Source organism: Ochotona curzoniae, unplaced genomic scaffold (genome assembly GCF_017591425.1).
Source record: "Ochotona curzoniae isolate NIBS_2020 unplaced genomic scaffold, NIBS_Ocur_1.0 scaffold_4683, whole genome shotgun sequence".
Taxonomy (NCBI): Eukaryota; Metazoa; Chordata; class Mammalia; order Lagomorpha; family Ochotonidae; genus Ochotona; species Ochotona curzoniae.
The window spans coordinates 18,061,279-18,087,027 of record NW_024467121.1 but is presented as its reverse complement, the minus strand read 5'-3'; the positions used below and the strand labels follow the sequence as shown (position 1 = coordinate 18,087,027).

The window sequence follows — 25,749 nt, the reverse complement described above, 5'->3', positions numbered from 1 at the left end:
GGGGGACCCGCGCCTCCACCTGCAGCGCCGCGCCCGCGCTTCCCGGGCCGGCGGGAGCGCGCACCACGGGGGCGCGGGAGCGGCGCGCACGTGCCGCCGGGAAGGGGGCCGCTCGGGCCGCGCCAAGATGGCGGCGGCCGCGGCCGCAGCGGCGACGGTTGGCGGCGGCCCGTGAGGCGGGCGGGGCCGGCGGCGCGGAGGCGGGGTCCCGGGCGAGCCGCCCTGGGAGGCGGGGGCCGTTTCCATAGCGGCGGCAGGAGGTGTCGCGCCGGGGAACTTCCTGGTTCGCGGGCTCAGCTTCGCCGGGATCCTCTTGGAAGGGAAACAATGGGGCGGAGGGCACTGCGGTAGCCGCCGCCGCCGCCGCCGCGCAGGATCAGCTTGGCCGCCCGGGACTGTCCGCCCTGCCCGCTGCCCCTTGTTCTTGCCGACGGGACCGTCCGGAGGTAACTTCGTTTCTTCATCTTTCTGCCGGTCGGCCGGCGGGTGGCGGGTTCCAGGGGCGTCCTCCTCAGGCGGGGACTCGGAGTTGGCCCCAGGGAGCCGGACGCCGCCATTCCCGGACCCGGGAGGAGGGGACGCAGCTGCGGCTTGCGAACTCAGCCCCGGAGCGGGCAGGCTTTCCAGAAACGTGCGCTGGGTGCGTTTGGCGGTGGTGCTGCTGGTGGGGGGGTCTGCGCTGTGATTGACAGGTTGGGGGGCGCCTGGCTTGGGGGGCCGCGCGGAGGGGGCGGCCGGGGCTGCGGCTGCCCGGCTCCCGGGGGGTGGGGCCCCGCTGCCCGCTCCCGGGTGCGAGTTTCGGTCCCGGCGGGGACCTCTCCCTGGCGAGTTTCGCTTGCGTTGTTGCAGAGTTGGAGGGGACAGAAGTGAGGCAAAGTTGGTGCTTTGAAATGATTGCCTTGGTGCTGCGGAACTTGGCTTCGTCCTGGAGCAGGGAGAGGATGGCGGTGAATGAGGCGTGTGAGAGGGTTGGGAATCTGCACCTTTGCGAAGTTTGCACACTCGTTTGGAGTTCAGGAGTGTGCGGCGGTGCGGCGTTTGTAGTGCGAGAGGACGGTTACTCGCAGGTGTTTGAAAGCGAAAAATCAATGGAAATCTGTGCGATTCGACGTGTGAACTCCTCTGTCAGTTGATTATTTCTCCTCCTTCTTTTGGTAAGACAGTAGACTTTAACACGTCGTGTCCCGCCTGTATGGGACTCCGTTGGCTTGTTGAATTGGAAAATCCCTCATCGTTGCAAATAATGCGACATGAGTGGAGGAAAAAAGAGTAGGGACGCCGTCTAAAATATTTTGCTTGCTGGACGAAAATGATTTTAGTCCCATGTTAATGCTTTTAAAGAGATTCTTTAGGATACACTTATGATTTCGTGGCTCAGCTCTGAGAAGTTGCACCGAAGTTTATAGATCACTGTGGCCACGTCGCTTCTTATTCAGTCTCTGGGACGAAGGCAAAAATCAGTAATTTAGCCAGCATCAAGTGAGTAGGAGTTTGCTTGTTTTTAGTTTTTACTCGTATTGACCTAAAACTGACAGCTTCTTCTGTGTTTACCATGACTTTATAATAGAATTCATAAATGTAGTCTAGTTCTTAGGATGGATTCTGTCTACATAGGCAATTAAAATATGTCTACATAGGCAATTAAAATATGTCAAAACAGACAAGAAAAATATTGCATTCATAAAAATAAAGATGAACTTTCAAAAGAAGAACAGCCTTAGTTGCCAGTACAGGTATCCGAGTCAACAGAAGTGCCTTTGCGGATTGCGTTTAGGTTCTGAGTCGTGAGAAAAGCATTTACAGCATCATTTGCCAAACATTAGGGAATTTGGGTATAAAACCTTAACTGGTTTTAGCTGGGCTGTACTTTAGGTAAGGTTAATCCATTGCTAATTTTGAAAGGCAGTGTGACAGAGGGAGAACCCAGGAGCCCAGAACTCCACCTTGCTCTCCCATGTGGGTTACAAGTACATTCCCAGGCACATTGAGTGGAAGCTGGATCAGAAGCAGAGCAGCCTGGGCTGGAACCAGCAATCTCTTATGGGATGCCAGTGTCTCAAGCAGAGGCTTAACTCTCTATGCCTCAGATCTCTCCTCCCCACCTCACCCACCATTATCAGTTTTCCCCCACTAAAGAGTTTTTTTTTTTTATTGGCATGTGAAATATACAGAGAGGAGGAGAGACAAGAAGCTCTTCTGTCTGCGGATTCAATGCCCAAGTGGCTGCAACAGCCAGAGCTGAACGGATCTGAAGCCTGGAGCTTGTTTCCCAGTTCCCCAGTTTGTGGGTGCAGGGTCCCAAGGCCTTGGGCCATCCTGGATGGCTTTCCCAGGCCACAAGCAAGGAGCTGTATGGGAAGTGGGACTGCTGAGACAACTTATTTGGAATTCCCACATGTGCAAGGCAAGGACTGTAGCTGCTAGGCTACCATGCTGCCTTCCCTATCTAGCCCCCAGCCCATTACCATTTTTAAGAATATTTTGAAATGCAAATACCTCTATGGTCTGATCACCCTCAAGCGTTATAGGGCACCCAGAGACCTACCTGCTGTAACACATAAAATCTGGGTCTCTTAATTCCAAGCAGGGGTTGCTGGCTAGCTTATCTTTGCTGTGTATATCAAGTTACCATTACAATTTGTAGCCAGATAAGATGGGTTAAAAAAAAAAAAAGAGGTCAATAAGTTCAAGCCAGCAGTGAAGGGAAAACAAAAAACAGCAACTACAAATACTTTGGTTAGAAAGTACCAGCAGTTGGAGGCTGGTAAAACTTAGAATACTGGAGCTTTTGGAATTGTTGCTTCTGCTAGAGACCAGTGATTGCATCTTCTGTTTTGTGTTTTCACTGTAACCATTCTTGTTTTATAATTAGGGCAGTTGAGACCATTAATTATTAGAAAGTTATTGTTTGTTCCTGTATCCTTAGTGTGATTTTCAAAAGGCATATTCCATTCAGAGTTATGATTTACTTTTATTTGTAGGCTCATTTTTTAATCTTTATAGTAATACTTAGGTAATACTTTGAAAGAAATCTGACTTCCTGCACACTTGGCTTTTGGGGATGAGCAAATGGGACCTTAAGTCACTGAGTTTCCCTGAGGAGGTGACTGGTGAGACCTGAACGAGGAGGAGGTATTAGGTGTACAGAGGACTGGGTGGGGAGCAGTGAGAGAAACATTTGCACAGTTTATGAAGAGGTTGTTGTGAAGGTTTAGTAAAAAACACTTGTATGTGAGTTCCCGTCACTGGTAGTTACTCAGAGGAAACTCGTGGCCCCATTCTCTAATCACCTGAATGAAGGGGTTGTTTGCTGCAGAGCTGTAATAGAAGGGGAGTCAGCGTAGTTGACTAACCACACTAGACCTTTTATAAGTATGTTGGTTTGTTTACTTGCTGCTTTCTATAGCTGTGAAACTGGTATTAAATATTAAATAAAATATTCTTTGATTTTTTTTGCAGAGTAGTTTTATGATATCAGGGTAGTTTGTATTTTGTCTTTTGAAGAGCTTAGACTACCTTCTTTAATAAGTTCTCACTAAAGCAGTTCATCTTAAAATAAGTGGCAGGTAGTTCATTTGATTACAGAAGGATCAAGAGTGATTTTTGGAGTTTAATGTCTCGCTTCTTAAACTGTGGGGCTAAAGAGGTGAGGTATGATGTAGTTATTGTGAAATAGAGGTATATATGATACCTCTGTCTTGCTGAAATTGATAGAACACTAGAAAAAATTATGATTTAATCTTGGAATTGTCTTTTCACTGAATTAGTACATGAATTAAAAACATTTCCTAATATATTAATTTTTAGGTACGTTATATATATCAATGAGGCAACTTCATATTTTATTATGGATTAATATATTTATAAGTCTCTAGGGTCTTAAAAGTTTGTATTTTAATTTATATTTGAAAGGCAGACACAGAAAGTGAGAGAGAGAGACAGAGAGACAAATGGAGAAAGGTCTTCCATCTGCTGGCTCACTCATCAAATACAACAGCCTGTTCTGGGGCAGACTGAAGCAAGGGGGTGACGGAGTCCTCCCAAGATACTCTCAGCAGGAAGCTTACTTAGAAGTGGAGGAGTCAGGACCCCAGCCAGGTGCTTTGACATGGGATGTTGCCATCCCATGGGTCAGCTTAACCCTTGCACCAAATGCCTGCCCTAGGGCTTTTTGTTATTTGTTTGTTTTAAAGATTTTATTTATTTTTATTGGAAAGACAGATTTTACAGAGAGGAGAGACAGAGAAAGAAAGATCTCCCATCTGCTGGTTCACTCCCCAAATGGCTGCAATGACCAGAGCTAAGCTGCTCTGAAGCTAGGAGCCAGGAGCCAGGAGCTTCCCAGTCTCCCATGTGGGTGCAGGTTGTTTTCCCAGGCCATACGCAGGGAGCTGGCTGGGAAGTGGAGCAGGTGTGACACGAACCTACACCTATATGAGATGCTGATGCTTGCAGGCAGAGGATTAGCCATTTGAGCCATTGTGCCAATCCCTTGTTATTTTTTGTTTGTTGTTTGGATGTTTTAATGTTTATTAGCATGTCCACAGTAATATAAGAAAAGACACGGTATAATAGAATTTTTGAAGAATTACTTATAATGAAAAAATTGAATAGATAATGAGGTTAGGGAAGTGTGGGAGGGAGCTGGATATTTCTGTGTATTTCCCTGGACATATATTAAAAATACTGGATTGAAATAATTCTTTATTAATAATAATACTTAAAAATAAAACATCGGGGCCTGGCGCGGTGGTGCAAGTGGTTAAGGTCCTCGCCTTGCACGCCTGGGATCCCATATGGGCGCCAGTTCTATCCCGGCAGCCCCGCTTCCCTTCCAGCTCCCTGCCTGTGGCCCGGGAAAGCAGTCAAGGACGGCCCAAAGCTTTGGGACCCTGCACCCGTGTGGGAGACCCGGAAGAGGCTCCTGGCTTCAGATCGGCATAGCATTGGCCGTTGCGCTCACTTGGGGAGTGAATCATCGGATGGAAGATCTTCCTCTCTGTCTCTCCTCTGTGTATATCCACCTTTCCAATAAAAATAATAATAATAATAAAAAAATAAAACATCGATCTCACCTGTTCTGTGTTCATTTTTCTTTCTTTTGTTTTGGGTTGACTCCTTAAAAACATAACAGAAAATGCATGCTATGAAATAACTATACATGGCTTTGAAATTTTTATGGCTAAAGGAATGTGTTAATTCTGTTTCCATGAACTTTTCGAAGTACTTTTTGTATCATTTTCAAAGTGCAGGATCTTTAAAACAGTTTATTTAATTTTTTACTTTGTTATTTCCATGTTCAAAAGTGCACATCTGCTGCTGCGGTGGGTGTTTGATGCAGTAGGTGAGCTGTTGCTCGGATCTGGGTTTCAGCTCCACTGTCACCTTCCTGCTAATGTACATCTTGGGAAGCAGCAGGGGATGGCCCAGTTGGCTGGGTTCCAGCCACTCATGTGGGAACCTGGCTCCTGGCCTTGCCCACCCATGGCGCCTATGGGCATCTGGGTGGTGAACCAGTAGATGGAAGGTGTTTCTCTTTCAAATAAAGATTGTATATAAGAAATTATAAAGAGAATATTTATTAAAATTACAGTGACATGTTTCTATTGTTTAAGGTATTATTGTTCAGTAAGGCTTACTGCGTTTTCCTTTCCTCATTTCTTTATGCGTTACTGACCTTCCATCTGGAACAATCTTCTTTCTGCCTGAAGCATACTCTTCAGATATATATTTTTTCAGAGTGTATCTAGTTTTTTATTTGAGACTGTTCCTATGTAGCATGCAACTTTGACGAATATGTTTTATTGGGCATAGAATTCTAGATTGGAGTTGTGTGCTGATATATGCTAGTTCTTTGGAAAGATTATAATACTTTAGCATCCTTGTTTGTATTAAGTTAGGTTTATTGCTGCTTTTTTTGATTATTTGTTTATTGGACCTTTTTAAAAAATATTTTTAAAAATTTTACATGAGGACCTGGCGGCGTGGTCTAGTGGCTAAAGTCCTCGCCTTGAACGCACCGGGATCCCATATGGGCGCCGGTTCTAATCCTGGCAGCTCCACTTCCCATCCAGCTCCCTGCTTGTGGCCTGGGAAAGCTGTCGAGGATGACCCAAAGCTTTGGGACCCTGCACCTGCATGGGACACCTGGAAGAAGTTCCTGGATCCTGGCTCTGGATTGGAACAGCACCAGCCGTTGCACTCACTTGGGGAGTGAATCATCGGATGGAAGATCTTCCTCTCTGTATATCTGACTTTGTAATAAAAATGAATAAATCTTTAAACAAAACCATAATAACTTGCATTAATTTTAAACCCCTTCTCCCGAAGATATTTAAAAATTGATTAATTTTGAAGTAATAGTTTCAGAGATTGGGAATTTGCTCAGTGCCTGATCCAGCTCCCTGCAGGTGCATTTGGGAAGGCAGAGGGTGATTGCCTAACGGCTTGGATCTCTGTCTCCTGTGTTGGAGGCCCAAGCTCCTGGCTTTGGCTGTGTCCAGCCTTAGCTGTAGTGGCCATTTGGGGAAAGAACTTAAAGGTGGAAGATTACTCTGCCTCTCTGTTACTTTGCTTTCCCAGTAAATACATAGGTGAATCTTTTTAATTTTTGTCAGCAATTAATAATGTCACTATAGTCAGAACATTTTTATATTCCCCCAATGCCTCTGTCACAAATCCTTCCTGGTCAGTACCCCTGCCTTCTTTGTCTTAGAATGTTCTCAAGTTTTTTGTCATTGTTTTTTTGAGTTTTCTACTTTTTCAAAAAAGTGATTTGATACAGTTATAGTTGTTTATATGGCTTTTTTTTCTTTTAAAAGGAGGTTCGTTTATTTATTTGAAAGGCAGAGAGAGAGGGAGATATAGGATGAGAGGGTATGTATGCATGTGCTGGTTTACTCCCTAAATGGCCACAGTGGTTGGAGTGGGGCCTGTCTGAAGTTAGAAGCTTATTCTAGATCTCCTCGGTCTCCCATGTGGGTGTAGGGCCCCAAGGACTTGAGCCATTTTCTGCTGCTTTCCTAAGCACATTAGCAGGGAGCTGGATCAGAAGTGGAGAGGCTGGCCGACATTGTATTGTATCTGTGAATTTCAGCTATGTTGCATGTAGTCATAGTATTTCTTTTATTTGACCTTTACCTGTTTCAGTTACAGTAGCTACCTATTGCCTCAAAATTTAATGGCTTAAAAGAAGAAGAAAAAATGACATTTGTGTTTCTTATAGATTTGTGGTTTGGGCCATGCTGTATGCTTCATCTGGTTTCAGCTAGGCCTGCCTGAAGGTGGGGTGTTGTTTGAAGGCTTGCTTACATGTCTGATGACTGATGACAGGATACCTAAATGCTACTTAGCCGTGTGGCCCCAGCTTGATCACAGTGTGTGGTTTGGTTGCCAGGGGAGGGGAAGAGGGTGGAGGGCAGGTGTGCCAGCCGTGTAGAAGTTACATCACCTGTGTGGTGTCGCCTTGGTGCTCATGCAGTGTTACTGCCCCTGCAGTCTCTGCTTCATGGCGGTTAGAAATGTGCCTGAATATCCGAAAAGAAAAAGAAACAGACTGTTTCTTGATGGAGAAAGAAAAGATGCTGGAGGAGCATGTGCAGCTAGAAACATTGCAGCTGGGTATTAGAAATTACATTCTACGATAGTAGAAGACTAATACCTGAACATGTCACATTTACCTATTCTGCTTTTAAAAGATGTTTCTGGTTAGTCACTATCATAGTGAAGCTGCTGTGAACATTCCTATACATCTGTTTTGTTGGACATGTGGATTCTCTTTGCTTTCAGATGCATCCCTAGCAAGGGAATTGTTGGCTAATGTTTAGAACTTGGCTTTGGTAGTTACTACCAGATTTCCAAAGTGTTTTACTAATTTATGTCCTCTAATATTCTTAACCAACTTAAAACTGTAGTATTTTTTTTTTTGCCCAGCCCTAGTCTTTAAGGAAGAGGGTTGGTTTATAATACTTGGTCTACTCTTATCAGAAATGCAGGTCTCTTGTCATGTTTTGTGTGTAATTCTTTATGTGCATATTAGAGAATAGGGTCTAGGTGAAAGGATCTAATTGTGAAGTAATAGAGTAATTTTTAAAAAAGATTTATTTTTAAAAAATTTTTATTGCAAAGTCAGATATACAGAGAGGAGAGACAGAGAGGAATATCTTCCGTCTGATGATTCACTCCCCAAGTGACTGCAATGGCCAGTGCTGTGCTGATTCGAAGCTGGGATCCAGGAACTTCTTCTAGGTCTCCCACATGGGTGCAGGGTCCCAAAGCTTTGGGCCATCCTCAACTGCTTTCCCAGGCCACAGGCAGGGAGCTGGATGGGAAGCGGGGTGGCTGGGATTAGAACTGGCGCCCATATAGGAGCCAGGAGCATTTAAGGCGAGGTCTTTAGCTGCTAGGCCACCGTGCTGGCCCAATAGAGTAATTTTAATGCAGCATTTTATATTATTATAGCATTAATAATTCCAGTTTTGAGATCTTAATATTTAATTAAATTGAAGTATTAAATTAGCACCTTATAATTTAATTTAGTGCCAAGAGTAGATAAGACTTTCACCTTATTAATTTTATCTTTTGGGCATGTAGTCCCATGCCTTCTCAACCTGTATCACATTTTGCTTTTGAGTCAGTGTTTTATTGTCCTAAGCTCATTCCCACTAGACTAACTTTGAAAATAGTTTTATGGCTAGTATGAAGGCATGTTCCTCTGAGGCTAATGACTTATCATCACTAATAACTGATATCATGCTCAACTTTTTTAAAAAAAGGGCTACAGTTCATCACAAACCTGTAGGCTTTTTGTTTAAAAAAAAAATATTTTTATTGGAAAGGCATATGTATAAGAGAAGGAGAGACAGAAGGATCAGAATTCACTAGGTTTACTCCCCAAATGGCCACGACTGCTGGAGCTAAGCTGATATGAAACCAGGAGCTTCCTGTGGGTCTCCCACATGGGTATAGGGTCTTGAAGGCTTTCAGTCATCTTCCACTGCTTTCCCAGGCCACTAGCAGGGAGCTGGATGGGAAGTGGAGCAGTCAGGATGTAGGCCGGCACCCATATGGGATGCTAATGCTTGCAAGGAAGAGGATTAGCCAATTCAGCCATTGTGCCAGGCCCATAATCAGCATTTTGTATCAGTTTGTTTTAGCTCATGTGTGGTTTACTGTGATAATTTATCAACTTATCCTAGTTGTAATACTAAGAAAATTAGAGTCTTTCTAGTTGCCTGCTGAATTAAAGCTATTCTTGAAATCATACATTATTACAGCCCTAGAAAGTCTTAAAAGTTGTATTTTTAGTGATTATTTTATAGGAAGACTAAAAATGGATCATTACTGATATGTCAACTAAAAAGGTATTTAGTTTACTATAGCGCTTTTTAATGCATGATGCAGTGGCAGTCCTGCATAGTAGATCAGCCTTAAATTTTAGTTCTGAGGTTGCAAATAAGGAAACTGATGCTCAGGAAATTGAAATGCATTGATATAAATACAGTTCATAAATACAATACAGCATTTTTTTGGCTAAAACAGCACATTCAGAATATAAGTACTAAAGAGAAATTGGAGTAAAGGTCTTTTTTACTGTTCAAATATCAGGTTACTACTGAAAGCGAATGTGTGATATCCCTCATTTTAGCTTATCTGTACCACTCAGGCAATATGTACAGTTCTGATATGTGGCAACTATAACATAGAAACACATTTTGAGCCACTTTTGATAGAGCCAGTGTTCTCTGACTCCATTCTAGTCAAAGCTAAGTCCATCTTGGATTTAGTGGATGCAGGTGTGCAACACTCATTCAAACTGCATGCGTCCCCTCTAGTGGGCACTAGCTTTGGTAAGTGCCCACAGGCCTGGTGCAACCTGAATCTGTTCTGCATTAATGGGTGTATTTGGTTGCACATACTTGGCTACGCTTGTAATGCTCCCTGTGCCAAGCCTTACCTTTGGAGTGCCCCTGATTTTAGCCCCCAGCATGGCCTGAGCCAACACTGGTTTTGGTGGGTGCAGTTGATTGTGGATACACAACTAGAATGTGTGGATTCCTACTCTAGTGAGCCCTGGCTTTTTGGAGTGCTCTTGGACTCTGATAGTGCTGTGACCTGAGCCCATCTTGGCTTTTGTGAATATGGTTGGTTGCGCATTACTGTCAAGGCTGTGCAGTTCTTTCCTGTTTCCCAATCCTGTTTTGGTGAGCTCCTCAGATTCCAGCCTTGTTGTATCCCAGTCCTGCTGCAGCTTTGATGTGCATAAGTGTCAGAGAACACATTTGGGTTTGATACTTCTGTAGCACTAGCCACCACAATCAAGATATATGCATGTCTTTGCTAGGACATAGAGGACTCCCCCAAGTTCTTCTACCACTGCCATTGTAGACAGTAAATGAAAGTATACCAACTTTAGCACTTAAGTGAAACTAAAGCCAAATTAACCTACAAAGCACAGCCCTGAGGACACATCTTGAGGAAAAAGCCTTCAGTTCATGAAAGTCACCCTTTTAAAAAAAGTGGTAGAGGCAGCAAATCTGCTAAATGTGCAAATATCAACATAGGAACACATGTGGTATGAGAAAACAAAGCAATTATTGCCCTAACAGGAACACAATAATACTTAAATTTCAGACTCTGTCAAAAGGCAGACAGATGCTTGATAAAGAATCACAAAGAATGATTGTAAGCATATTAAAAAATACAGGAGAATATATAGACAAGTGAAATTAAGAAATGAATATATATGTGTGTATGTATATATATGTGTGTATATATATGTGCTTTTTAAAAGATTTATTTATTTTTATTACAAAGAGGATGAGAGACAGATAGGAAGATCTTTCATCCGATGAATCACTCCCCAAGTGGCCGGAACGGCCAGTACTGCGCCGATCCGAAGCCAGGATCCAGGAACTTCTTTCTGGTTATCCCACTCGGGTGCAGGATTCCAAGTCTTTGGGCCGTCTTTGCTTTCCCAGGCCACAAGCAGGGAGCTGGATGGGAAGTGGAGCTGCTGGGAATAGAACCGGTGCCCATATGGGATCCTGGCATGTTCAAGGCGAAGACTTTAACCACTAGGCCACCATGCCGGGCCCATATATACATATATGAATGAGAGATTGAATAGAGGCAGGGATCTTGATAAAACAACAAGTTTTAGAAATGAAGAACTCAGTCAAAGAAAAATAAAGCATTCCAGATCAAACAAAACAAAGAGTGTTTGAACTTGAAGACAATTTTTTGGAAATATATTAGTCAAAAATTAGATAAATGAAGATGACCTCCAAGAACTGTGGAGCATCATTAAACGCACAAATATTTGGATTGTGAGGATTCCTGAGGGCAGAGAGAGGAGTAGAAACCTAGAAAACCAGAATAGTTGAAAACTTTGCCAATCTGTAGGAAGATATAGGCATTTAAGTGTAGGAGACTCATAAAACCCTGAAAATACATGAGAAGAGAAGATTCTCATTGTGACATATTATAGTCAAACTAAGAAAAATAACACAAATAATTGTCAAATTAGCAAGAGAAAAGTTCCTAATTATTTTAAATGAAACCCGTATTAGATTAACAGCACATTTTTAAGTAGGAGCTTTGCAGGTTAGGAGGAAATAGAATGATATATTTTAAGTACTGAAAGAAAATAATTGTGAATTCAGATTACATTATCTAGGAAACTGTCTTTCAGAAATAAAGGTGAAAAAAAATGCTTGAAGGATTTCTATATGCACAAAGAGCAGTAAGTATCATTATGAAAATATGTAAAAATATAATATATGCTAGAAAGAGAAGGATGTTAAAAATAGAAGGAACTTGGCAGCTGGAGGACTCTGGGGAGTTCTTCATGTTCAGCTCCAGGTAGCCCACGGGGTAGCCTCACCCTCCCCTTCTCCCCTTCTCCGCATGTACCCTGGGTTGGGTCTAGATGCCTGGAGCCTCCATCTCCATTCTGCAGTTTTATTTATTGTGGTTGGTTTGCGCCCTGCTCCAGGGTAGGAGTTGGGGCTTGGCTGAGAGCAGGGCCACCGCTGTGATCCATGAGTGCTGGCCCCACGTCATGGAGGTCAGGATGTGGTGCTGATTCTGGTGGGGTTGATGCAGTTCCAGCCTGGCACAGAGAAACTGGGGGTGAGAGGAGACTGCAATCTTCACTCGACCTACTACAACATGGTTCCGGCCCCCAAATTAAGTTTGTTAATTGAGGTGCAGCAAAGGTAGTAGTAAGAATGAAATTTATAGTAAATAGTAAATACCCATATTGAAAATTAAAAAGATGTCAGATAAAAAACTGAACCTCAGGGGTCTGGAAGAACAAGGGACAGTCCAACCCTGAAGTCAGGGGAAGGAATGAAATAATAAAGGTCAGACCAAGAATAAGTGAAATAGGGAATACTAAAGCATTATAAAATACAGATAAATGAAGATTTGGTTCCTTGAAATGATAAAAGAAACTGATTAATCTTTAGCAAGGCCAAATCAGAAAAAAGGCGAGAACACTCAAATAAAATTAGAGCTATGAAAAAGGATACATTAGGACTGATACTTTGAAATACAAAGAATCATTAGGGATTACTATGGGAAACTACATGTCAGCAGATTGAAAAACCTGGAAGAAATGTATAGATTTCTGGATAAATATAACTTATGAAGACTTAATTGTGAAGACACAGAAAACCTGAACAAACCGATAAAGAGTAATAAAATTGAATCAATAGTCAAGTCTTGAAATAAAGGAAATCCCAGGACCTGCTAACCTCATTGCTTAATTCTACCAAATCTGTATGGGAGAATGAACAACAATTCCTCTTAAAATATTCCAGAAAAAAGTGGGAGGAATCCTTCCAAATGCTTTCTAGGAAGCCAGCATTACTTTGATTCCAAAGTGAGATTAAGAACACAGCAATGAAAAAACAAAGCAAATCAAAACAACAAAACCCCAAAACCCAAAAAACAAGAAACCAAACAACCATACACCAGTTTTTCTGATGAAAATACATACAGGAATTCTTAACATAATATGAACAGAATGAAATAAAAAACATCAAACATATATGGTATTTAACTCAGGGAGGCAGAATTCAACACTTGCAAGTTAGTAAACATAATTTATTACACCAACAGAATGAAACACAAAAACCATATGCTTATCTCAATAGATTGAGAAAATCCATTCAGTAAAATTGATCATTCATGTTAAAGAATCTTGAATAAAATAGGTATCAAGAATGTGACTGTAATAGAAATTACAAAACAGTGCTGAAAGAAAGTTAAAAATATGCCCCAAATTGAAAGGATCTCTTAAATTTATAGGTTGGAAGAATTAAAATTTAAAATGCCTATATTATCTAAAGTGATTTACAGATTTAATGTAATCCATGTTAAAATGCAAATGACCTTTCTCACAGAGTGATAACGGCTCTAAAATTCAAATGGAATCACAAAAGCCGTCAAACAATCAAAGTAGTCTTACAAACAACATAACTGGAAGCATCACAATACCAGATTTCAAGACATACTACGTAATTTTTGTAACCAGAACATCATGATACTGGCATAAAAAAGGGACACATACACCAGTGGAACAGAACAGTAATAAAATTTCCAGAAATGAATCCATGTTATGTGCAACCTGCTGATCTTTGAAAAAGATGCCAAAAACATGTACCCAGGGTAAGGACAGTCTCTTCAATAAATGATGCTACTAAAATCTACTGCATATCCATATACAGAGGTTTGAAAACTGATCCCTGTATTCTTACCATACAAAAATCAACTCAAAATGGATAAAAGACTTTTGAGTAAGACTCAGAACTGTGAAGCCCACTAGAATACGTAGGGAAAATGCTTCAAAACATGGTAAAGGCAGTTTTAAAAAATGTGATCCTCAAAGTGCAGGCAACAGGAGCAAATATACATAGAAGGGATTATACCTAACCAACAAGCTTCTGCACAGCAAAGGAAACAGCCAATTGAGTGAAAAGATGACTGATAGAAGGATTAAAGTATGTTCAAACTGTTCATCCAATGAAGAATTAATATGCAGAATTAATATGCAGAATTTATAAGGAACTCAGTTCAGCAACAACAACAACAAAAAAGCAAAGATTCCAGTTAAGAAATAGTCAAAGAATCTGAACAAACATTTCTGAGAAGAAAAAACATAAATGACCAATATGACCAACATGGACAAATGTTCAATACCGTTAGCCATTTGAGAAATGTAAATCAAAGCCATGAGCTATTGTCTCATTCCAGTTAGAATGACTGCTACAAAAAAGAAACAAATGCTATTGAGGATGTGGAGAAAAGGAACAAGATAGTACAACTATTATGGAGAAAAGGATGAAGCCCTGTGCCTCAGCTATCCCAAGTCTGGGTGTATATGAAAAGGAAACACAATAAACATGCAAAGGAATATTTAGCCATAAAATAATGGCATTTTGACTTTGCAACAAATAAGTGGTACTAGAGGTCATAATGTTAAGTGAAATAGTCATTCATGGACAGATACTCCATGTTCTTCTTGGGGAAGATAAAAAAATACAAGAGTTTAGAAACTATAGAGAGTTCAAGAGCTGTTGAGGGCAGGTAGGATTACAGGTGGCAAAATCAAAAGCCACAGTTCACGTGTTCCAGTGCACACTGTAGTTTGCTTTAGTTCACAATAATAATATTACATATTGTATAAAAATTGGGATTCAGGTTCTGGTAAGCTCCAAACACAAGGAAATATAAGGAAGTGAAATGCTAGTTGCCTGGCTGGATCAGTTTATATATATATAAAACTACTGAAAAGTTACATTATGCCTAGAAAGATGCATAAGTATTTTATATGTTAAATAATGAGTTAATAAGGATTTAAGTAATGATTCAGAAAAAAAAATAAGGAACTCTGACATTATTACTGATATTAGAAATATTTGAAAAGACATTTGTTTTCCTAACTACCTGGAAGTTGACGTGTTGAACAGTGTAAAGCTACTAGAATTTGTTAAGTCTTTTGGAAATCTGACTTAAATTGTACCTGTAGAAAGGATATTTTACCTCTTTCTCATCTTATGCTTCATTAACACACACATAAATAGATTGATGCAACCCAAGGATTTGTTTGGCTCTTACACCATTGCATTCTTTGATCTTAGCAGGAAGTGCAGTGTTGATTTAGTGAACATAATATACAAATCTCCTTTCACTGTAGGGGTGACAGAGGTTTGCTATACTTAATGCTGGGAATTTCACATTGTATTTTAAGGAGTGTACGTGGTGGCTATAACTTTACTTATAGAAACCCAAGAAATGTGAAGGTATATTGGTGAAACCTGTGTGAATGAATCATATCTTTAATACTAACTTAAATTTAACTTAATTAAAGATTAATTTTATTTGAAAGGCAGAGTTACAGAGAGAGAAGCAGAGAGAAAGATATTCCAAATAGTCACAGTGGTCAGGCTGCAGCCAGTAGCCAGAAACTTCAGTCAGCTCTCCCACTTGGGTGCAGGGGCCTAAGCACTTGGCTGGTTCTCCACTGCTTTCCAGATGCATCAGATGTGGAGCAGCCGGGACACAGCTGGTGCCTATACATGATACTGCTATTACAAGTGGCAGCTTAACTTACCATGACACAGTGCCTGCCCCCTGAAGTTAATCTTTATCATGAGACGATATTACCTGGGAATCTTCCATAACATACATTTGAATGAATGAACTGTGAATCTAAGTTAAGGAAGGAGGAGACTGGAGCTGTTACCACGTGAGTTCCATGGAAGCCTCATGTTGGTTGTCTTCATGTCTGTACGCAGCACTGACAACACTTCCTTTGCTTAGAAGAGCTGTTAGGCTAGTAATTCCTGAGTGGAAAGCTTGTACATTTTCCACTTTAATTTTTTTTTAAGATTTTACTTATTTATTGGAAAGTCAGATATACAGAGAGAAGGAGAGACAGAGAGGAAGATCTTCCGTCCGATGATTCACTCCCCAAGTGAGTACAACGGCCAATGCTATGCCAATCCGAAGCCAGGATCCAGGAACTTCTTCCTGGTCTCCCATGCAGGTGCAGGGTCCCAAAGCCTTGGGCCGTCCTCGACTGCTTTCCCAGGCCACAGGCAGGGAGCTGTATGGGAAGTGGAGCTGCCGGGATTAGAACCGGTGCCCATATGGGAATCCTGGTGCGTTCAAGACGAGGACTTTATCTGCTAGGCCACGCTGCTGGGCCCTCCACTTTAAATTTAAAAACAGAACATCAACCAGTTATTTATTGATTTATAAGCCTTGAGGAAATAAATTTACCTTGATGGGCATCATTTAGATACTTCTTTCTGACTGAGAAATTACATCAGACACATTACAGGTATTTGTTCAATTGTCATTAACGGATTTAGGAGAGTTCATTATGTATAAAAGAACAATTCTTCCTTATTTTTGAACGTTTAGCTGGTTTATGATTTTTGCACTGTTACAAGTGAATGAGGTTTCAGCAAGATACCATTCAAAATAGTAGAGAAAAGTATGAAGTATCTGGGAATAAATCTAACTAAAAGTGTAGGAGACCTATTCGAAGAAAACTACAAACTACTCAAAAAAGAAATTGAACAAGACCTCAAAAGATGGAATAACATTCCATGCTCCTGGATAGGTAAAATCAACATCATTAAAATGTCTATACTACCAAAAGCAATATACACTTTCAATGCAATGCCAATCAAATTGCCCAAAACATTCTTTACGGAACTAGACACAATGATTCAAAAATTCATCTGGAAACACAAAAAACCACGAATAGCTAGAATCATCCTAAAGAACAAGAAGTTAGCAGGGGGAATCACAGTTCCGGACCTCTGGACATACTATAGAGCAGTGGTTATCAAAACAGCCTGGTACTGGCACAAAGATAGAGAGGAAGATCAATGGAATAGAATAGAAGCACCAAAAAGGAACCCACACAGATACAGCCAATTAATCTTTGACAAAAAGACCAACGACAGTCCAAGCAAATGGGAAGGCCTCTTCAGTAAATGTTGTTGGGACAACTGGCTGATAGCCTGCAGACACAAAAAGATAGACCCACATCTATCACCATACACTAAGATCCAATCTACATGGACAAAAGACCTAAGCCTACATCCAGAAACCTTCAAACTCTTGCAAGAAAATGTTGGAAATACCCTGCAAGACCTAGGAGTAGGTCCTGACTTTCTAAGAAGGACGCCAAAAGCAATAGCAGTTAAGAACAGAATAAACAAATGGGACCTCATCAAACTAAGAAGCTTCTGTACAGCAAGGGAAACAATCAGCAAAGTAAAAAAGCAACCCACAGAATGGGAGATCTTCTCACACTATGTAGGAGATAGTGGGCTAATCTCCAGAATATACAAAGAACTCCAAAACAACCAAAAAACCAAAACAAACAAGCCACTCAAGAAATGGGCACGGGAAATGGGCAAACATTTCACAAAGGAACAAGCCCAAATGGCAAACAAACATATGAAAAAATGCTCCAGTTCCCTGGCAATAAGGGAAATCCAAATTAAGACATCATGAGGTACCACCTAACACCAGTAAGATTGGCCTACATAAAAAAGAACACCAACAACACTTGTTGGCGAGGATGTGGGGAAAAGGGAACCCTACTCCACTGCTGGTGGAGCTGCAAGTTGGTACATCTTTATGGAAATCAGTCTGGAGAACACTCAAACAACTCAAAATCTGCATACAATATGACCCAGCAATAGCACTCCTAGGAATATATCCAAAACACCTGTTTCACAACAAACCAACGTGCACCCCTATGTTCATAGCAGCACAATCAGTAATTGCAAAAACTTGGAAGCAACTGAAATGCCCATCAGCAGAAGATTGGATAAGAAAGCTTTGGTTCATCTACTCCATGGAATACTACTCAGCTATTAAAAAAAACAAAATGCAGTTCTTTGTGGCAAAATGGGCCCAACTGGAAACTATAATGCTAAGGGAAATGAGCGAATCCCAAAAGGTTAGATACCACATGTTTGCCTTGATTAACCTGTAATTTTTGTTGGGTTGTTTGTTACTTTTTGAACCTGTCATTGATACTGTCTCAACCCAGGTGTTTTGAAGAATTGAACTTGCATTATTTTTAACATATTGTTTACTCAATACTATGTCAATTAATTCCATAACATTGTATATTGATGCTGATGTTTTGTTGGGGCTTTAAACTGACTGGAACTTTACTCTGTTAGCTCTACCTTCAGACCAGAGAAGGTCTCCCCAAGAAGCCACTGAACTTATCTGGACAATAAGATGCTGGACTTTATGTTAGGTATATGCTTGCAATGAAGGAATCTCAACTGAACTTGAACTGTGGTTATGCAGCAAGGTGGAGGAATCCACTATGGGGGGAGGGTCGTGGGAGGGGTGGGGGGAATTCCAGTGCCTATAAAACTGTATCATATAATACAAGGTTAATAACAATTAAAACAAATAAATAAAACTTTAAAAAAAAAGAAATAAAAATTAGGGCCTGGTGCAGTGGCCTAGCAGATAAAGTCCTCGCCTTGAAAGCCCCGGGATCCCATATGGGCGCCGGTTCTAATTGCGGCAGCTCCACTTCCTATCCAGCACCCTGATTGTGGCCTGGGAAAACAGTTGAGGATGGCCCAAGGCCTTGGGACCCTGCACCCATGTGGGATACCCAGAAAGAAGTTCCTGGCTCCTGGCTTTGGATCGGCATAGTATCGGCCGTTGTACTCACTTGGGGATTGAATCATCGGACGGAAGATCTTCCTCTCTGTCTCTCCTTCTCTCTGTATATCTGACTTTCCAATAAATGAATAAATCTTTAAAAAAAAAAACAAGTGAATGAGGTTTCAATGTAGAAACTTTGCTTAAGCTTTTTTTTTTCCTTTGTTGAGGGTGGGAATGGTTATGATAGTTCAATAAATAGTAGTTTAGAAAAAAAACAAGATCTAGAAATTTCTGCTGGAAAATGAGCTGGATTTTGAAACTGAAGGTAGGATCAGAAGCTTCTGTGGTCAGACAGCTGAGATCTGTCAGCACAAATGCTATAATGGGCTGGGCAGGCAGCTGTTTCTACAGGTAGATAATACATAATCATGTGTCTTTTCTCATAAAGCCATCTTGCAGTCGATAGAGGAACGGGCCATCCATCACTTGTGTTTGTCTTTTACTTCTAAGGAATCAGTGAATCGCTACAACTGTTCCTGCCTTTTAATTATGGCTTGTAGATTTTAAATGCATTTGAGTCTTTACATGGGATATATTTATGTTAGTTTATTTATGATTATTTTCTTTCCTAATGTTGTTGGATTTTGTTTGCTTTTTTATGTTAAAAGTGTTTAATACTACTCTCATACAAAAGACTATGCTGTGTTACATGAAGGCTGACATACTGCTGTCCATGCCTCAGCTTGAGTGGTAGTGCGTTCATTGGCAGTGCCCTTCTGGATGCCTTCTCCTCATCCTGTCCTTAGGCTGGCATGAGGAACTCAAGACACTAGGCACAATGTGGAGTCCAGTGTTGTCTCCCGCTCTCTTTTCCTCTCTCAAGATTTATTTTCACTTGAAAGGCTGATTTTACAGAGAGGAGGAGAGATGAGAGGTTTTCTACCTGCTGGTTCACTCTCCAGCTGGCTGCCTTGGTGGGAGCTGAGCTGATCTGAAGCTGGGAGCCAGGGACTGGGCTTTTGGCATCATCTACTGCTTTCCAGGGTCATAAGCAAAAGGCAGAATGGAAAGTGGAGTAGCCAGGATATGAATGGTGTTCATATGGGCTGCCGGCATCACAGGACAAAGAATAAGATTGTGGTGCCACCACACTGGCCCCAACCTTTCCTGACTTTGCTTTTTTTAAACAGCGCATTACATATATCTGTATACAGGGTATCATTAAACTTGCATTTTGCAGTTGTGTCTCAGTAGTATCATGATATATGAAAATATTAAATATGAATCAATAATATTTCCAGGATTAATCTTTTAAAACTTTGAGAATAATTTTAAATTTATAACAAAAATTGTGAAGTAATATAGAGTTCCCACATACTCTAATGCTCAGATTCCAGCATCTTATATTAGTATGATGAATGTGTCACAATCCATAAAACACCCAGTTCCCCTATAATTAACATGTTAATATAACGTGTCTGTCATACTTAATGAACTACACCCAGACTCACCCCATTTTTTCCCAACCATCAGCCTCTAATATTCAACATTTGTATTCTTTCTTTTCAGCTCCCACTTAAAGGAGAACATGTGATTGTGTGTGTGTGTGTGTGTGTGTGTGTGTGTGTGTGTGTGTGTGTGTGTGTTTGACTTATCACTTAATCACTTAATGTGATATCTCTGGTTCCGTTTCTTTTGCGACAAATAACATGACTTAATTCTTTTTCATTTGGCTTAGTTTACTGTGTTAATCTGTACTATGTTTTCTTTATACATTGATAGCATTTTTTGACATATTTACCCATGGTTTCATTTATTTTACTGCTTCTTAATACTTGATTGTGTAAAGATAATGTAATTACCTTTGGCTGATGAGAGCCCGCAGGTTTTTTTTTTTTTTTGAGATTTATTTATTTTTATTGGAAAGGAAGATACACAGAGAGGAGGAAAGACAGAAAGGAAAATCTTCCATCTGATGGTTCACTCCCAAGCAGCCGCAACAGCTGGAGCTGAGCCAGTTGGAACCAGGAGACTTCTGAGTCTCTTACACAGGTGCAGGGTCCCAAAGCATTGGGCCACCCTTGACAGCTTTCCCAGGCCACAAGCAGGGAGCTGGATGGGAAGTGGAGCAGCTGGGACACAACCTGCACCCATATGGGATCCCAGCATGTTCAAGGCGAGGACTTTAACGGCTACGCTATCACTCTGTCCCCCCTCCTTTTTTTATTTGTTATTGCAGACATCATTGCTGTGAAAATATTTTAGGACATGTCTTAGCACACTTAGCTTAGAGTATCTATAGCCACATGTCTCTTTTGCCTAGTGCTTGCCTGATGCTTTTAGTTCTGGGTCATCCATGTGATGATTTTTTAAACACTTCCTAAAATATCTTTTTTAAACTAGAAAATGCCATTATTTTGCATTTAAAGTTTGTCTTTTTTCCCTCTTGTTAGTCAGTTTTGGTTGCAGTGATGCTGTGCAACATCTGCACATCTTCAGTGCCATATAGCCACAGATGTTTCTCGATCCCGGGTCTGTAGTCTCCTGAGTTTGGCTGGATTTGGCTCTAAGCTTTGGGTTGGCTTCAGTAATGTGTCGGATGTCCACACATTCTGGGCCAAGGCTGTTTGAGACACGTGTTTCTCATATTGTAGAGTAGCAGTGTAGTAGGGTATAGGCATACTCAGTGCTCCCAAGATCCCTCTTAGAGCGGTGTTCCGCCTGCATTCCAACAAGGCACAGTGCCTGGGAAATGAGATGAAAGCCAGATTTTACAGGAATATCCCAATGTGTCTTATAGATGAAATTGTGGGCTTATAAATCAAATATCATGTAAAATATACATATACACATTTTATATACACATACATATATGCACATACACATATGTACATATACATATATGTCCATGCATACACATATAGGCAAAATTTCTCTTGGATGTTATGAGAACTGGAAAGATTTTTCTTTTCCACTTCCTCCTCCCCCTTCCTTCGATTGGGGAGGAGAAAGGGCATGTGAACGTTTAATCTTGTGTGTTATTGAAGTGCTTTGTTTCTTGAAGGGTTTGTAGAACACTTTGGAAGTAGGTGGGAGGATCTACATTTTAAAGCTATGATTAGCACAAATAATGTATTTTGAAAAAATATTTGTTCGTTTATTTGAAAGTCAGAATTCCGGGGGGGGGGGGGAGAAAAAGAGAGAGAGAGAGAGAGAGAGAGAGAGAGAGAGAGAAAGAGCAGATCAATCTTCCATCTGCTGATTCACTCCCTAAATTGCCACAATGGCTATGGCTGGGATAGGTCAAAGCCAGGAGCTTCATTCTAGTCTCCCAAGTGAGTGGCAGGAGTCCAAGCGTGTGGGCCATCCTCTTCCACTTTCCCAAGCACATTAGCAGAGAGATGGACCAGAAGTAGAGCAGCTGGAACTCGAATAGGCGCCCACAGGGGATGCTGGCACTGAAGGTGGAGGCCTTTCTAGATGTGCCACAGGCCTGATCTTAGCATGCATAATCTTAAAGTGAATTCAGTTGTAGGTTATTTGTTATTGTTTCCAATAACTAATCATCACATTTTATGTCAATTGTAATGTATGCATTGTTGTATGTTTTAAGCTTTTAAGATTTTGTATGCATTTGTTTTTTTTAACCTCAGATGGTAAGCAATACATTCTGTGTTTATAAGTTTTATTTTCCTTGTGTATTTTTAGGTTTTTGTTGTTAGTGCTAAGAAAACTCTAGCTGGGGCCTGGTGCAACAGCCTAGGGGCTAAATCCTTGCCTGGCATCCGCCAGGATCTGATATAGCCTCTGGTTTGTATCCCAACAACTCCATTTGCCATCCAGCTCCCTGCTTGTGGCCTGGGAAGGCAGTAGAGGATGACCCAAGGCCTTGGGACCCTGCACCTCTATGGAGGATTGGCTCAGCTACAACTGTTGTGGCTGCTTGGGGAGTGAAGCAGCAGATGGAAGGTCTTTCTGTTTGCCTCTCCTTCTCTCTGTAAATCTGGCTTTCCAAAAAAAAAAAAAAAAAAAAGAAGAAGAAGAAATGAACTCTAGCTGATTTAACCCCATCCATTGAATATTGGGTTGCATATGCTTATGGACAGAAGGGTACTTCATAGTAATAGTACAAGGTGCTTTAAAATTACCATTTAAGAATGTTAAGTTTAAGGTAATTGTATTTTATATAAAGATGAACAAGAAGAAGTCTCTGAGCAGAGATTAGACAAATATAAATCAATGTGCTACTGGATCATCAGTGAACGTTTGGTCTGTTTGGTGTGTTTGTAAGATAGCATTTCTTTCTTTGTCACTGAGTGCACTCTAGGTTACCCTGTTCTACCTCGGATTTCAGTAAGGGAAAACCTGACAGACTCTACCAAGTACCATTGGGAAAATTGTATTTATCATGAGTTACTTTCATCATGTGTTCTCCAGCTGGCATGTAGATAATACATTGTTTTAGATTTCCTACAGAAATTCTCATTTCCTTGGGATATTTGGGTTATCTGGAAATAGATATCATTTGCTAGTGTGCAAATAAAGAAGAAAGCTTGTGGGCTGGAGGTCAGGTGATAACACGGCAGTGCTATGATTACATGCCACTGCTAATTACAGCGTGTGGACCATGCTGTGCATGCAAATGCTGATGCAAGCTGTTTTCATTTTGTACTTCTTGTGTGTGTTATGCTACACTAGTGAAGTGTCTAGGTGGGGGCAGGCATTATTTCTTCAAATAATATTGCCTTATTTTTTATTCAAAAGCGTAATTCCTCAGTGTTACTCTCTTCCTTACTGGTTAAAAAAATAAAGTGTTGTGTAGTGCGTACAGTCTGCGTTTCACACTGGTGTCCCACATGGCCACTGGGCTGTGTCTGGGCTGCCTGCTAATGACCGGGAAAAAGAAGTGCTAATGACCCGAATGAAGCTCCTGGCTCTTGGCTTCGGCCTGGCCCAGCCCCAGATACTGGAGCCATTTGGGCAGTGAATCAGTGGATGGAAGATCCCTTTCTGTCTTCCCCTCCCTCTGTAACTCTGGCTTTCAAATCAATAAATCTTAAAAAATATATAAAGTAATTGTAAATTGTAGAAGTAGTAGCTTATTAGTTCATGACGAATGAAGTAGCTTAAAGTAGCACAAGTGTGAATTTTGTACTTGATCTTAATTTGTCTCTGGAATTTTAAATGTTATATTTAGGCAGGAATTTGTGTGTCTGTGATTATGTTCAAATATATTTATACTTCATTTAAAAATATTGACCAGTAGAAAGATATATTTAATAAATCTTAGCAACAGATTACATTTGTGTTAATAATACAAAATGATATTTTGTGTGATACTGTGAATTGACGACCAAATAAAACATTTTCCGTGTAGTATTTATCAAGTAAGTACTTAGAAACAAAATGGCTTGAAAGGGAGAACTCTCGTTTGGTAGAACTCTTGTTTGGTGAGAACATTTTTCTTCCTACTTTGCTGTTGTTCCCATTTTTTTCTTTTTTGGTAAGGTGAACTTATTTATTATTAATGATAAGTAAAATGGCCACTGTTAGAGGAGAACTATAGCAATAACTTGAGTATTACATGTATGCAATTAAAAGAGATCGAGTAGATGTGATGTGCAGTTTTTGCTCTAGCTGGCATGCTTTCTAAGATTTTACTTAGGAAAGAAGAAAAAGTTTTTAGTACTGGTAACAATAACCTCAGTAAGTTTCTGTATGCTAGTTACTTTATCCATGTTACTTACTTTGAAGTAACTTGTTTCGAAAGAATGGAATCAGTGAATAAATGATGATGTTCTAAAGAGTGACAATCTTTGAAATTTAATAAGTATCAACAAAAAGGGTATCTTCTGGGAATAGTGGGAAAGTTTTGAGACAATTATTTTCCTCAGTTTTTTAGAGAACTTCATTTTAAATATAGATTTTTTAAAAAAACCTATCTTTTTTGGGCCTGGCGGCGTGGCCTAGCAGATAAAGTCCTTGCCTTGAACGTGCTGGTATCCCATATGGGCGCCAGTTCTAATCCCGGCCGCTCCACTTCCCATCCAGCTCCCTGCTTGTGGCCTGGGAAAACAGTTGAGTGCGGCCCAATGCCTTGGGATCCTGCACCCATGTGGGAGACCTGGAAGAAGTTCCTGGCTGCTGGCCCCGGATTGGCACAGCACTAGCCGTTGTGGTCACTTGGGGAGTGAATCATTGGACGGAAGATCTTCCTCTCTGTGTCTCCTCCTCTCTGTATATCTGACTTTGTAATAAAAATAAATGAATCTTTAAAAAGAACAACCTATTTTTTTTTGTCTTTGTTTCTTGGCTAGGACATGTATTCGTCTGCGGAACCTTGGACAGCAGATTTTGGTGTGATATCCATTTGGGACGGCATATGGAGACACTTCCAGTCATGAGTGAGTAAACTTATTGTTTTGTGTCAACCATGTGAACAGCACGTGCAACTTGGTACTTACGAAGCAGAAAATATGTTTTGCTAGATACATTTTATTACATCATTTCTTCTTAGGTTGACTCTAATGTAGTGTCACTCAGTGCTGTGCACTTGTGTCTTATTTCTGTTTGATATTTGAGTTATTCTCAGAAGTGGATCATGAAATCTGCTATTAGCTTTTTGGTTGGGTTAGTGCTGTTACCTTTCTGTTGTACAGCTGTTGGAAGATGAATCTTTACAAATTGGAATAGGAAACATTTGCACTTGCCTACAATTATCAGAGATTTCATTGTGTGAAATTTAGTAAGTGGATAATATTGGTTAATATGTTATCGTTAACAAAAAACTGCTCTTTTCATTAATGTCTTTGATAAAGAGAGGGGTTATTCTGGACTTCCCAAACTAGATGCAGATTTTATCTTCTTAGTTCTTAAATAAATTGTATATGAAATGTTTTCTCTCCATTCTTACTTATTTATACTTGTGAATGAAGAACCAGATTTTATTATTTTGTGCTAATATTTTTAGAGAGTAAGGAAGGAATTGAGGTTTTTTTCTAGCTGGTATTTTATGGCAGTTGTGAAATACAGATTTTCTGAGTATGGAAGCTTACAAATGGAATAAACATTGTCTCAATGGAA

General features: G+C 40.7%; 1 protein-coding gene across 2 annotated transcripts in view; it reads left to right on the top strand.

Annotated features, from left to right (window-relative positions):
* Window positions 1–297: 297 nt before the first annotated feature.
* Window positions 298–25,749, top strand: part of USP6NL (USP6 N-terminal like) — a 161,116-nt gene continuing 135,664 nt past the window's right edge. Inside the window, exons 1-2 of one of the 2 annotated variants that reach the window (XM_040968263.1) lie at window positions 298–446; window positions 24,984–25,070. In XM_040968263.1, coding sequence (XP_040824197.1) covers window positions 25,049–25,070 — 22 coding nt within the window. In that variant the 5' untranslated portion in view covers window positions 298–446; window positions 24,984–25,048. Of the gene's footprint in view, window positions 447–24,983; window positions 25,071–25,749 lie in introns of those variants that run through there. The other variant, XM_040968261.1, reaches the window with a different exon arrangement.